General features: G+C 37.9%; 1 protein-coding gene across 1 annotated transcript in view; it reads right to left on the reverse strand.

Moving 5' to 3' along the window:
- Positions 1–796: 796 nt before the first annotated feature.
- LOC136008083 (sodium channel protein type 5 subunit alpha-like) overlaps positions 797–14,169 on the reverse strand; it is a 36,441-nt gene continuing 23,068 nt past the window's right edge. The window contains exons 18-26 of the mRNA XM_065666865.1: positions 12,113–12,267; positions 11,269–11,442; positions 10,894–11,001; positions 8,992–9,270; positions 8,446–8,499; positions 6,804–6,945; positions 6,080–6,180; positions 5,411–5,681; positions 797–3,995 (exon numbers count right to left, since the gene is read on the reverse strand). Of these exons, the coding sequence (XP_065522937.1) occupies positions 2,797–3,995; positions 5,411–5,681; positions 6,080–6,180; positions 6,804–6,945; positions 8,446–8,499; positions 8,992–9,270; positions 10,894–11,001; positions 11,269–11,442; positions 12,113–12,267 (2,483 nt within the window). The 3' untranslated portion in view covers positions 797–2,796. The remainder of the gene's footprint in view (positions 3,996–5,410; positions 5,682–6,079; positions 6,181–6,803; positions 6,946–8,445; positions 8,500–8,991; positions 9,271–10,893; positions 11,002–11,268; positions 11,443–12,112; positions 12,268–14,169) is intronic.

Consider the following 14,169-nt stretch of genomic DNA (forward strand, 5'->3'; position numbering starts at 1 on the left):
TTAATTGTTGCTAAGTAATGTTTATTCTGGCCAAGGACTTTGTGAGTCTCATGCTCTGCCTGGGACAAGGGGAGGCCAGGAGGAAGCAGAGGCAGGGCACCTGACCCAAGCTAGCCAAAGAGGTATTCCATACCACAGCACGTCATGCCCAGGGAGGTAACTGGGAGTTACCCAGAAGGACACAGGCTCTTCAGGGGGGTCGAACTCATTCAGCGGTGGTATTGTATTCTCTTCTCTTGTTATTTTCTCTTATCATTATTACCATTGGTGGTAGCAGTAGTGATTTGTGTTATACCTTAGTTACTGGGCTGTTCTTATCTCAACCCGTGGGAGTTACATTCTCTCAATTCTCCTCCTCATCCCTCCAGGAGTGGCGAATGATGGGGGGGAGGAAAGAAAGAGGGAGGAAAAAAAAAGGTGGGGGGGAGTGAGTGAATGAGCTGTGTGGATTGGTTTAAACCACGACACTGGCACACAGGCTGACAAGGATGAGCTGCACCGCCTTTGAGTGTGGATGTGTTTAAACATATAATCTCCTGAGCGGGTGTCAGGACTGTCCAGTGCGTACCCAAATTGATGGGAACATCATTACTGCTTCTTGATGGACTCTCTACATTGTGGGAATCAGACATTAAACAGGCAGGACCTGGGAAACAGCATCTCACAAGCGCTATGTTGTCAGCTCCTGAAGTGTGGTGGGTCACAAACCGGACAAGTGGTTTAGAAATAATTTCAGTCAAACAAAACCATTTAATTAATTTGTTTGTAGCTGTTATTTTTATTTTTTTGTCATGGAAGAACAGAGTCCCCCGGGTTTCGATAGCACAGAGCTGTTGACTTCTCTGGTAAAATACAAATCCACAGTGTACCTGTCTTAAAATATGAGGGAGTCAAAGCTAGCTAAGGATGCTATGATGCCATAAATGCCAGAAGAAGCTAAGGGAATACCACAGAGGAAATTAAAAGATGCTATAAATATTTATTTATATTCAGTGTTCAGACAATATTAACTGAAAACAGAGTCTCAGTAATAGGTGTAATTTATCTTTCATAGTAAAAGACAATTTCTATACTGGAAGCGCACAATCTGAAAAGGTGAAAGAGACACAAGAAGAAGGAAATGATACAAGACAGGACATGGAACTGCCACAGTAGAAAAGAGTCGTTGAAGAGAGTAGGCAACTTGCTGCAGGTTGCAGACTGTACAACAGGTCCCACTCAGTTACAAAACCTGGTTTCCTTTCTGGCTGAAATCAGTGTAGAAGGAAGAGCTCACTTGAGCCTTTCTAGAACCTGCCAAACCCAACAGTGACCACACAGCTACAACACTGCAACTGGCTTGTGTGTAACGTGTTTGAAGTTTAAGAACTTAGAATGTCATGAGTAATTAATGACTATGCCTAGTGCATGACAAAGGATAACAGTCATTACACATCAAAGTGCATCAGCTGGAAGCATCTCCAAAGTACATGGACAAAGGACAAAAACCAACACTGGGCATGTGTTTTTCTGAGAATCCCAAGCTAGTTAAGGATATGAAGAAAGATAAAGAACTTCATAAGGAAAATGTGGTGAGGATCATGAGAGACCATGTGCACACAGAGTTTCAGAAGTAGAATTTGTGATTACATTCTTAGTCTTCTGTTAACACCCAGACCCAAATGCTTCAACCCAGAATTCCCATTTGTCCATATTCCTCACTTTTTGATTTCTTCTAATCTTTGAAGGAGAGAGAAAACTGGTCCTCCCATCAGAGAAACACAGGCTGAAGGGAGAAAGCCTCCTACCACCGATGCAGCACATCCACCTCAGGTTAAAGCTTTATTCCATGGCCATGGATGATGCTCACCACCTTCAGGCAGCTCATACAGGGCCCATATGGCATTCACAAGCCTGGGTTACTGAAACCTAAGGGAGTGGTTGAAGCAATATTGCCAATTTCCACTCGGCTGAAGTGCTTACTTGTGTCTGTAATTGGCAGGAATGAACCTGAGTATGAAACTTAACCATCCTGTGAAGTCTGAAGAAAGGATGTAATAAACACAGTGTGTTACAGAGTGCCTTCACCTTGCTGACAGAGGAAACCAGGTTAAAAAAGTAATCCTCACAAAATATGAGGCAAGATTTTACTCAGCTTAGTAAAACTTCTGTAGTACTAAGAGTTGTATTTATTATTTCATTAAGCTGCAGCAACACAACTACAATAACATACATGCCATGACTTATTCTGTAAATTGATCATATTGGAAGAAGTCCACTACACTGTGGCATATCTGTTGCTCATGCAGTGGCTATGTTTGTGCTACATCTGTCCCCAAACATTAAAAAAAGGAAAATCAGCAGCCATTTGCTTAACAGGCTCATAATAACAGTATCAGTTAGGAATGGACTAAGGGTAAAATCTAGCTCCTTTCCCTTCAGCAATTTATCTTAACACTAACATTCTTTTTTTTCTGTTCTCCAGCAGATGCATTGGTGCTTGGGCTTTTCTCTGTTTCTTACTCCAGGGGTAATGTCAGCAGATGTGAATCCACCACAACACTCAGGCACTGTGGGACCTGCTTTGCAATGGGGTGCCCTCCACCAAACAGATCCAAAACTTTTCTCTACATATGTAAACACAGAGCAAAGCTGAACACAGCAGAGCCAAAGGCTACAATTTATCTGCTACCTTAGTTAACCAATCACGATCAAAAGACTTCGTTTAATAGGGAGACTGCCTCAACTGACACGTATTTACAACATCAGCCTCTGTGAACATTTTAAAATATTCTTAGTAACTTAGTTACTGATGAACTATTTAATGTCTGGAGATTGTTGATTACCTATAATTTCTTCATTCTCAACCACGAGATTGCTACTATTGGCTCTTGTGACACTGTCGTATGATGGAGGGAAGGATGTTGAGGACAAAGTTTCAGACTTGTCAGGACTCCTACCATAGTTTTCATCCATCATACATGCAATAAGTCCTTCTTTTTCTGGAGCAGCATCTCCAAGAGTATCAATACTGCAAGTTCTGTGATTGTACAGATAAGAAGCCTGCTTTACAGAGCGCAGGAGCAAATGACTCCTGTAGGCACGCTGGATGACAGTGGCAGATGCTTCCTCTTGTCTATGTCTGAGTGTAGTAGAGATTGGCTCATAGGATTTTTTTGATGGATTGGCAGACATGAACTTCTCTTCCATTTGTACTTTTAGAGTATCCAGCTCCCCAGAATCTCCTAACACTCGTTTGGTAAAAGCAAACAAAATGTCCAAGCAGTGGATCCTGTCTCCACTGACCATAGGCAGATCCATTGCTATAAGTTCAACTTTATTTGGTTTTGGTACCCGTAAAGGTTCAGCCAGAGCGTCTGCAAAGTCTGAAAGAGCAGAGAAAGTTATAAACTGAGTTGCCTCAGGATCAAACTTCTCCCAGATTTCATAAAAAATGTCAAAGTCATCTTCCCCTAAAGGCTCTGTACTTTCCTCTGTAGCAGCATTGAAGTTCTCCAGAATAACAGCTATATACATGTTTACAACAATAAGAAATGATACAATGATGTAACTTACAAAATAAATAATACCTATGGCAGGTTTACCACATTCGCCTACAGTACCGTTTATATTTGGATCACAGAATGGTGGCCCAGTGTTTAAGATAGGACTGAGAAGACCATCCCAGCCAGCTGACGTGGTGATTTGGAAGAGACAAAGCATGCTGTTAGCGAAAGTTTGGAAGTTGAATATATCATCAATGCCGTCTTCCATCTTCACATAGGCAAAGTTAGCCATGCCAAAAATGGCATAAATAAACATGACCAGAAAAAGCAAGAGGCCAATGTTGAACAGAGCAGGTAGAGACATCATTAATGCAAAGAGTAGTGTTCGAATTCCTTTGGCAGCCCGGATAAGTCTCAGTATTCTTCCAATGCGAGCCAAGCGAATGACCCTGAAGAGTGTAGGTGGTAAAAAATGTTCAAATGCTTTACCAATGCCAGAAAGCAGTAAGGCTAAAATGGAAAGGATAACAGCTGGTTAGAATTCACATTTCAGCCTAACTAGTAAGTAGGATGAAATTATAGTATCTCTGCAGTTGAAAAAACATCTGATGCATGTGTGCTAAGACCGTAACAGAACAACCTTTAATAGAAGTTAGATTCAAAAAAATAGCTGTAGAAAGCAGCAATTATGAACTACATTCCTCAGCCACCAGAATATAACACCCGTTGCACTAAGGATAGTAAACACATTTCCATATACAACTTTAAATATCAAAATCAGTCAACACTCAATGACTGATGGTTTTCTTTGACACCCATTGCATGAATACTTCAGCAAGTGCAAGTTATGCACTTACCTTCTAAATTTGACTTTGAATATTGACATTACAAAGCTAAACTGAGAAAACAAGACATAATAATAATGTCATGGTCATAATTTAGATAATATAGTCAAGATATACATAAGCAAACCCAGTGATGGACATTGAAGTTGTGCATGCCTCTCCACAATGACTTTTCATTCATTAGGGACATAGCTACACAAGGATGTTATTTTATCTTTAGTTTGCATGAAAAATGACAGACCTAGTAGCACTAGAAGAGGTCTGGTTTTTCTAGGTTTTGATGTGTTGGATACATTTTTCTGGATTTCCATTCCAGGAACTTAATTTCTCAAGGAAGAGCCATACTCTCATTGCAATCTTACTCACTCAAAACATAAGTCATACTAAAATACCTAAATATTTTTCTTCTCCAAAATACCTTCTGCTATTTTGGCAACACAGGAGTTAGGAGTTGTTACATTGGCAGAAATCTCAAATTCACCACAGCTCTTTACTCCATTCTTCCACTGCAATCACTTCAAATTGAACATGTGATGCATCAGAGTTGTTCTTTTCTGTTCTGTTACGCAGTGTAAACCCTTCTTTTCCATCAGCTATGCCTGAGTTTCCAGAAATGGAATTCTATAGTCTATAATTTAATTCTAGTCTTCATATTCTCTATATACTTCAATTCTTTATTACAAGCACAGATGACAAAACCCAGTAATTTTTATCTGATAGAAGATTTTTTTAGCTGGCACTAAACCTATAACTATGGAAATTATCACATAATGTGGTACTGGTATGATCAGTTATTCATTCTCCCTTTCAGACTAGGAAAAAAGCAACCTAAAGAACCATTATGAAAGATTTTACATAACACAAGTGCTTTTAATTTTTAATACTTTTATTAAAAGAAAATAGAAGAAATTTTAAAAAAATTTGTTTTGTATTATTTGAATATAATAATGGTGGGGTTTTTAGTCCTCTTTCCTGAAGAATTATGATTTTCATTGCAATATCCATTTGCAGCTGATTAGTTTTAAGTAATTTTTCTCTGAAAAAAATTATAATTATAATTTGCAAGCAGATTTTACTTACCAACAAGTGACATGATCACAACAACTAAATCAAATATGTTCCAGGCATTTGAGAAATAGTACTGCCTCAGAGCCACCAATTTCAGTACACATTCTGCAGTAAAAATGGCAACGAAGAGTATATTGATTTTGTTAAGGATGTTAGTCTTTGTTTCACTTTGCTCATAGGTTTCCACCATCATGGTGATCATGTTAAGGCAGATAAGAATCATGATGACAACATCAAAGGCTTGACGTGTTACAATGTCAAACAGGAAACCTTGGTACCTGTTCTAAAGAAAAAAGAAATACATCGGGCGTCAGATATGAAAGTAGGGAGTATTCACCTGTACATGTTTTATGTTGCAAAGTCGCTCAACTACAATGAAGTCAGAGAAATTTAAGGCAGAACATAAAAATTACATTAAAAATCTCTTCCCATCTTGAAGTTTAACCAGTTCCAAGGTAAATGTAAACCCCAACATTATTTATGCAGAGAACTTCATAAATATTTAACTTATAAAATCTTTAAGTGCAACTTTTTGGTATGAAATTTACTTTTGAGCACTGAGTATCAATATACAAACTGTATAAATAATTCATATGAAATATATAAACACACACATTTTTAAGTGAATTAAATATCACTTTTGCAGTGCATTTCCCTTTTGAAGGATTCAGACAGTCTTACCAATGGTCTTGGAATGGGTTTTTGTGGTTTCTTGGATCCCAGCTTTTTCATTGCATTGTAATATTTTTTCTGTTCTTCAGTCATAAAGATATCTTCCCCACCTAAGTATTTAAAGAAATGTCACTGTTACTTAGTGTGAAAGCAGCACAATTGTAGCTGCAAAGTCTGAAATGCTGGAAACTAACCTTCCTTCCTTTGTCATGTGTTGCTAGTACTAGCCTTTTCCGTATGTGTAACTGTGTCCAGAAAAACAGTGTCACAAACCATACATTCACAGAGCAGAAGTCCTGGGGTGACACACACCTAGCTCAGGAAGCAGGAAATCAAAGTACCTACTGAAAACCTGGACAGGAACAAATTTTTCCATGGCTTCACACATCCTGGTCTTGTTGAATATTCAGACTACTCATCAGAGTATCTGTACCAGACCACTTTCAAAACGAGTTTCCTGACACGTTCAGTTCCCCCAAATGAGCAAAATTTTAAAGGGCTGCAGAGAAGACGCCATTGCCTTCAAAACCCTGGGAAAGAGATAGGTGTTCTTATTATATCAGAAAAGAATGGAGGCAGAAACTCACCCTGGGTGTTACTTCTGCCAACTTAATTACTAATGCTCTTACGAATGCCAATACAAGTTTAAGATTCTATGTATAGCAAGGGCCATGTTCTCTTAAGATAGTGTTGCTCAAGATACAGTAGTTGCCTGGGAGCACAAGCAGTATACTTATCTTTTTTTTCTGTTGGTTGAAGTTGTCAATAATAACACCCACAAAGAGATTCAGGGTAAAAAAAGATCCAAAGATGATAAAGATCACAAAGTAGAGATACATAAATAGACTGTGCTCCATTTTTGGCTGTTCATTTTTCTGCAAAAATAAGAAACAACATGAAAAATCACCAATAACAACATGGGCCCAATTCAGAATAATCTTCATATTGTAGATCTTCCACAAATAGATCCCAGAATTACAGACCTACTGGTAGTTTTGACAAAATTGGTATAGTTTAAAATTACCAGTAGTGCATAACACAAGATTTTATATGTATATGACACTTTTGGAAGGGGAACAAAATGGTGGGAGAAAGTCATATTCTTATTGTGACTACATGATGCATCAGAATTCTAGGATCTTGTACACGCATTATTGCTCAGATGCTGTTGTGGCCTGGGTGGTGGTTTTTTTCATTTTCAAACCTGACTTAAAATCCTACAGCTTGCAATTGATTGAGACCCTAATGAAGTCAATAGAAACAGTTACTGAATTGGACATTCTTGACAGGATTTTCACAATCATTTCAGAAGCATCAGTTCTACTTCTTCCAGTAAGAATAGGAGCTATAAATTGCTCAGTACTTGAAAAGTCAAGCAAACTATTTAGAAGTCTAATTCCAAGCTGTTGCTATTAAAAATCTTGGCCTACATATGTTCATGTTCTTTTCTTCTCAGGAAAAAACTTCTCCAATGGCTACTTTGCACAAAAAGAAAATAAAATATCAGAGCAAGAAGCTTTTCAAATCAAAGCACAAAAAAACCCCACTGAAACAAGTGCACACAAAATTCATGTATGGTTACTTTTAAAATTACTTGACCCCTTTGAACTCACAATCAAATTAAGATAGCCTCTTCATTTCAAATTCTTTGCCTCCAAAGACATACCCCTTTGTTCTGCATAACACTGGATGATACATCTAATAAGACAGCAAACATGACTGACAATATAAACAATAGGCAAAACAGTACTCCTGATGCTTGACAATGTATTTTAAATGGTTACTTAGCCACAATAGCTCAATTTTTGGTGAAGATTGGTTTTACATTTTGGAGTGGACTATGTTACTTCAAAACATTCAGGTTTACTCCACATTTGAGTTTCATAAAAGAAGATGTGTAAAGGTAGGTGCTTCCATGTGAGTAGGAACTTTCAACTCCCCTGCTAGCTGATGGACATCCAGTTATTAGTTATCCAGTTATTACATCTAGCCAACATAGTATGAAGAGATGTTCATCTGGGAAATATAGATACCCAAGGTGAGCAGAAATACTGCTTAGATCCCTCTGAGCATATTGACTAGATCTTCATCACTGATAGAGTGCATTTGGAGGTGAACACAAATGAAAACCTTACGCTATGGTTAACAGCATTTAGGCTGGTGAGTGGATCTGGAGCTGAATTCCTCTCCCTATTACAATAGATTAGCTGTAAAATAATACGAGTCATTCACAGATTAAATGTTTACATCAGCTGACAAAACTAATTACTGGAAAAATTTGGCACAAGCAGCAGAAGTATAAGTACAGAAATCATAATGCTTTTGCAGAAAGCAGTAGCACTGACAAAAAGCATAGTTTAACTATAATGACTGACCTCTCTCGAATCTACTGCTGCATACATGATTTCCATCCAACCCTTAAATGTTGCCTAGAATGAGAGATTATAGAAAACATGTTGAACTTTCAGGGTAAAAGTCTTCACATAATTTGCAATATCTGAATGACACAGATTGGAGTAAGAGCATGATATGGTCACAAACCTTCATTAGCATTGTCTATTACAGGCTTTACAACCCTCATGGCTAAACAATCTGTATTTTGGCAGAGTAGGTCAGTATTTGCCCCAGATTTCCTTCTGAGATAGACTCTAGCTGTCAGGCTTGTGAACCTGCTGGGTAATCAAACAGCACCTATATACCAGATGCTTATTTATCACCTGGAAATTCTTAGTGGGATTTAATTTGTTCCTTTTTTTCTATTTGTGTGTACACACAGTACTAGCATTTAACAGCCAGATACAAAGGAAGAGCCAGCTGCACAATAACATTCTCTTCCATCACCCGTAGATGTAAGTTAGGAGTTGACAGGAGGTCAAGCCCACATGGCATGGTACTGGCTAGTGAAGGCAAGCAGCACTTACCACCTGAAGAAGAGCCAGGTAGCCAGAGCCAACATCATCAAAGTTGACTTTAACATTGACCCAGAATATTTTTCCTGTGTTATTATACATTCTACAGTCTGTTATGTCATTGATTGAATTATTTAATTCTGAATCTTCTTCTGTCAGATTGACACATTTCCCAAACTTCCCAGCAAAAAGGGTCACTCCCATGATGCTAAAGATGAGCCAGAAGATGAGGCAGACAAGCAGGACATTCATGATGGAAGGTATAGCTCCCAAGAGGGCATCGACAACCACCTTGGATGAAATAGGAGAGGAAAAATACACTTAAACAAAGATGGGCTCAAGAATCTGCTCAATGCAATAAGCAGTCAGTCATCTCAGCAAAGAGAAACCTAATGTTTTCTGTATAAATACTAGCCACAGCTGTCAGGGGTACCTCGAACAAAGATTCAAAGTTCTATAGTGTATCTTAGGCTTTCAAAGGAATAGTTGAAATAATTCGGTCTGCTGCCAGCCACTACCACATAAGTATAATACAGTGTGAGACCATCCCCTTTTAATGACTTTCCCTTGGGTTTGGAGTGGGGGCTGTTTTGTTTGTTTTAAGCTTTTATAACATACATTTTCTGAACGATTCATCCACAGGCACTTATGCAGAGGACTGTATTATTAAGACTGTACAAAGCAGTTTTTAAAAGGTCTAGTAATAACTATCCACTAGTATTTTGCTCAATCTATTATTTTTAGTGGATTATGATCGTGTTTGGAGTGTGTAACCATGAGCTAGGTACTTTTTCTGTGCTAGGTGCTGTACAATCATAAACAATGTCTATATAGGTTTTAAGTGCATGCTAAGACATAACAGGCTGCTTCATTAAGTGGGGTAGTGTAAGGAAACCATGAGAATATGGTGGAGGCAGTGAACCCAGCTGTCAGATAGCAACTGATCAGCTTGATGGACAAGAAGAAAAAAGGAAAAACTTTGTGAATTGTTTTGGACACCAGAAAATATGATGGTACCTGTTTCAAAATCAACTCCCAACATGGAAATTTTGATACATTGTTAATTAATTTAATGATTTTTTTTCTGTCTTCCCAGTGATAGGATAGAGACTGGAGGGCTTTCAGTCTCACTTCCAGAGCGTATTCAATAGCAATCTGTATTGCTGCATTACCGTACAAGTGTGTGACAGTGGTGCCATAGATACTTCTATCACCTTTTTTCACATGCCAGAGTATATCCCATAGACCAGATTTCTGACAAAATGCCACTGTGATTATCATACTGTTTCACACTGCATTGTACAGTTGTGTTTTGCATATGGCTTACGGAAACTTTCTCTGCAGTTGCTTAATGGTAGATTTGCAATTAAATGTTATTAATATCCATCAGCTTCACATTGTTCCAGGTGCTCCTTTGGTAGAAAAAGGCAGCAAATATTCTACAGACAAACACTCTTGCATTTTGAAAGAAGTCTCTTTAGAACAATAGTTTGACCTAAGTATTTCTTAATAGTCTAAGTTTCTGTAAATCAATCCAGTGAAAACTTTTGGAAGGGAGGTGATTCTTTCCTCTAAATTAGCTTGTCATCAGACTTCAAAAATGGGAATTGTGCTCACAGTTCTTATTCTCTCTTTTATTTCTGGCTATCTCAGTAAGACAGAAACACAAGAATGACTGAGCAGCAATGGAACAAAGTTCTGCCTAGTCTATTTTTAGTTTCAATAACCCTTAGGATCGATCATTAGAGGAAAGTGTAAGTAGCAGTCAAGTACGGAGGAACCTTTTATAAATTCATTTTATAGGTTCTAAACTGAACTTGAGATAGACATGAACTTCGTAAAGACACAGTCATGAGTTATGAACCTGTTACATGCTTATTATACTGACTAGCTTTAATTTGTGTTCAGTCTTACCCTCATGCCTTCAAATCGAGATAATGCTCTTAAGGGTCTCAGAGCTCGGAGAGTCCTAAGAGATTTCATGGGACCTAATGAACTGCTTAAGAGGTCTAATAAAGAGACCTGAAAAGGAAGACAAAAGAAAGCATTAGCAATGTCCTGACACCTGTTTTCTTTATTCTTGTTTAAAAAGCAAAAGCCAACAAACAAAAACAAAACCAAAAACCCAAACCAAATCTCCCCATATTTTCAGCACCCAGAGTGCGATATCCTGAAACCATCATTAAAGGAGGCAGGAGTGCTGTCTTAACTTTTTATCTAGAAAATATTCAGCAATTCTACTACATCCTGCATCACAACCCCTGTAGAAACACCAAAGGCAGAACCTACTCCTACAATAAGGAAGTCCAGCCAGCACCAGGCATTGGTGAAATACTTCTTGAAGCCATAAGCCACCCATTTCAGAAGCATCTCCAGAAAAAAGATGAAAGTGAATATTTTGTCAAGAAATGACAACATAGTTTTAATGCTTTTTCTCTCATTTATATGTATGTCTTCAAATGCCTGAAATTGTAGCATAGAGATAAATGGTAAAAGTCAGAGATGACCTTTATAAAATGGAAGTCTAGCAATAGGTGGTTTACATACATCTAAATGTAATCTTTTACCCAAATCTATGTCAGCTGGTAAATTTGAAATTCTCCCTGTCCCTTCTCTTTCTTTTTCTCTATATACTACAGCCTTGTACTTCTCTATAGTACAGCCTATAGTACAGCATGATATGGGGGCACACACATCATACACACTGGAATCCTAGGAGGAAAATATATGCCTTTTGGGAAATTTATTTCAAGACTTTTAAACACTGAAGAGAACTAGGTACTATTTTTTTTTAACTGTTAAGAGTAATTTATTTCTTTTAATGGTATAAAAACTACTTTATATTTCACAAATGAGAAATAACTTCCTGAGAAATATCCAGTATACAACCAGAATAGAAATAGTTTCTGAGATTTAGATATTTTTGGCTTTGCCTGTGCTCTCTTATAATTTTTTATAATATGAATAATACATTTGCAGTAATTACAATAGTGAATAAATGACAATGTGAAGCTTCTTCTTTACTTTCCCCTGATGAGTTCAAAGACATTTGCTGTGTTTTCTGCACTTTTCTGTGTGCAAATTAGTGTTAAAAATGCCTCTAAATAAGTACATGAAACTGTGCTATACTAACCAAGGCTCCACTGCTCAAAAGAATCATGAATATGATAAAAGATTCAAACCAGGAATGTTCAACAATCTGGTAACAGGTTTTTCTCAGATTCCACCATGTTTCTCCTCCAGACTTTATGGTACTGCCCACATAACAACGAAAGTGTCGAACACAACCTAAAGTGAGAGACAACAATGAATGTACGGAAGGAATGTACATGCATGTGAAGGGGTGCCCCAGAAACGTTTGGGGGCAGGGAGAATTCAACAGACACATTATCTGCTGTGTTGGTCGTTTTCCCTGTTCTATCATGAGAAATAAAAAAAGGAAACATCTAATTTTGTTTGCCTTGTAACTCCTATTTACATAATGTACTTAGAGTCCTTTTGGACAGCTTCCCATTATGTCATATTCTAGCTGACACATAGGCTCCCTAAGAGGACACATCCCCTTTCAAGCCCACCAGATTACTTTTTATATCAGACAATGACACCAGAGCCACTTGACATTTCCTGACAATCTCATTACAAAATCCTTATAAATTACTTACTAATTTTGCCAAGAATTAACTCACCTTGGCTAACATTTTCCTTGCTGTGTGCTCTGTGTTAATGCATGTTTTCATTATGGTGAAAAATGTCAGTCAGAAGGCATCTGTCATTTCCAAGTATGGAAAAAATAATGTATATATGTGTCATATGTATATGATATCTTATACACATTATATCATATCATATATATAACTCATATATACAACAGGATATATGTAAAAAACATCTAATAGTTATTCTTTTAATAATCCCAGTTTTCCCAGTATTGTGCAAGATGAGTCAGGGATTGCACAAGATGAGAGCATTTTTTTGTGTAGACATCTGTGCTAGGCACAGCTCTGCCGCACCATCAGTTAAGTTTTCTGATAGTTTGACCGCAGCAGGCACATTCCAGCCTGGGACTACAGAGCAAAAAACATTTCACAAATCCTCTCTGGAGCAGGGAAAAAAAAAAACCCAAAACCAACCAAACAAAAAAGGAACAAAACTGTTCATTTCTTTCGTTCTAAGGGCTGTACTGGCAAAAAGCAATGCCATTGATAAGGAGTTTTGGAAAAAAAAACAACCCTTGTAGCTCAGAAACCTGACATCTGTATTATTAATGCAATACTTGTGTGTTTTTCAGGAGAAATCTAACTGCAATGTAGGAACAGTGTACCTCCCTTAGGATTTATGAAGTATAACACAACAGTAAAAATATGTATATTATTAGTACACAGAGAATACTTTGCATTCAGGTACAAAACCTCTCTAGCTTCAAGTAATTTCTACATGCTTCACTGTTATTGATTTAATCCTAAAACTGTGCATTAGAAATTTCATTGACCCAGAAAGTGCACTGTTTAAAGAAGGCCAGCTCTGCAGAACAGGGCAAGGAGGTGAGGGGATGGGAGCAATTACAACCAGATTGGATTTATCCGTGTTTTTATCAGATAAAATATCCAGGAAGTGGTGCTTAAATGGAAAAGTGGTGATGAAGGAAAGGCTTTGCCTTTGGGAGCAGAGAAGGAAAACAAGATCAGAGAGCTGTGGGACCTGCTGCTGGGCTCCACACATGCAAGTCTGAGAAGTCCCTCCTGATCAATTTGTGGTACAGGGAAGCTTGAATGGACAGAAAACAACAGAATCAAAGAAAACTTGGGGGATGGGTGGAAATGGTGATGGAGCAAAGAGCAAGTTGTAGCATCAGGAAGAACTCTACTATGGTTAGAATTCATTTAGTATAACACATGTGGAAGAAATGAGCCTATAAACTGATTTCATATAGCTTATTCTCTTGCAACTAATAGTGAGAGTGCAGTGATTACCTCTGGCCTTCAGTAGCGATGGCTATTAGGCAAAAATCTCAAGAGCGATATCTTTGCCCTCTTACGAAAACAACGTGTTTTTACACATAGAATCATAGAATAGCTAGGGCTGGAAAGGACCTTAAGATCATCTAGTTCCAAAACCCTCCAAACCCCCTGCTATGGGCAGGGACACCTCACACTAAACCACTCCACCCAAGTCTCTGTCCAGCCTGGCCTT

Source organism: Lathamus discolor, chromosome 2 (genome assembly GCF_037157495.1).
Source record: "Lathamus discolor isolate bLatDis1 chromosome 2, bLatDis1.hap1, whole genome shotgun sequence".
Lineage (NCBI taxonomy): Eukaryota > Metazoa > Chordata > Aves > Psittaciformes > Psittacidae > Lathamus > Lathamus discolor.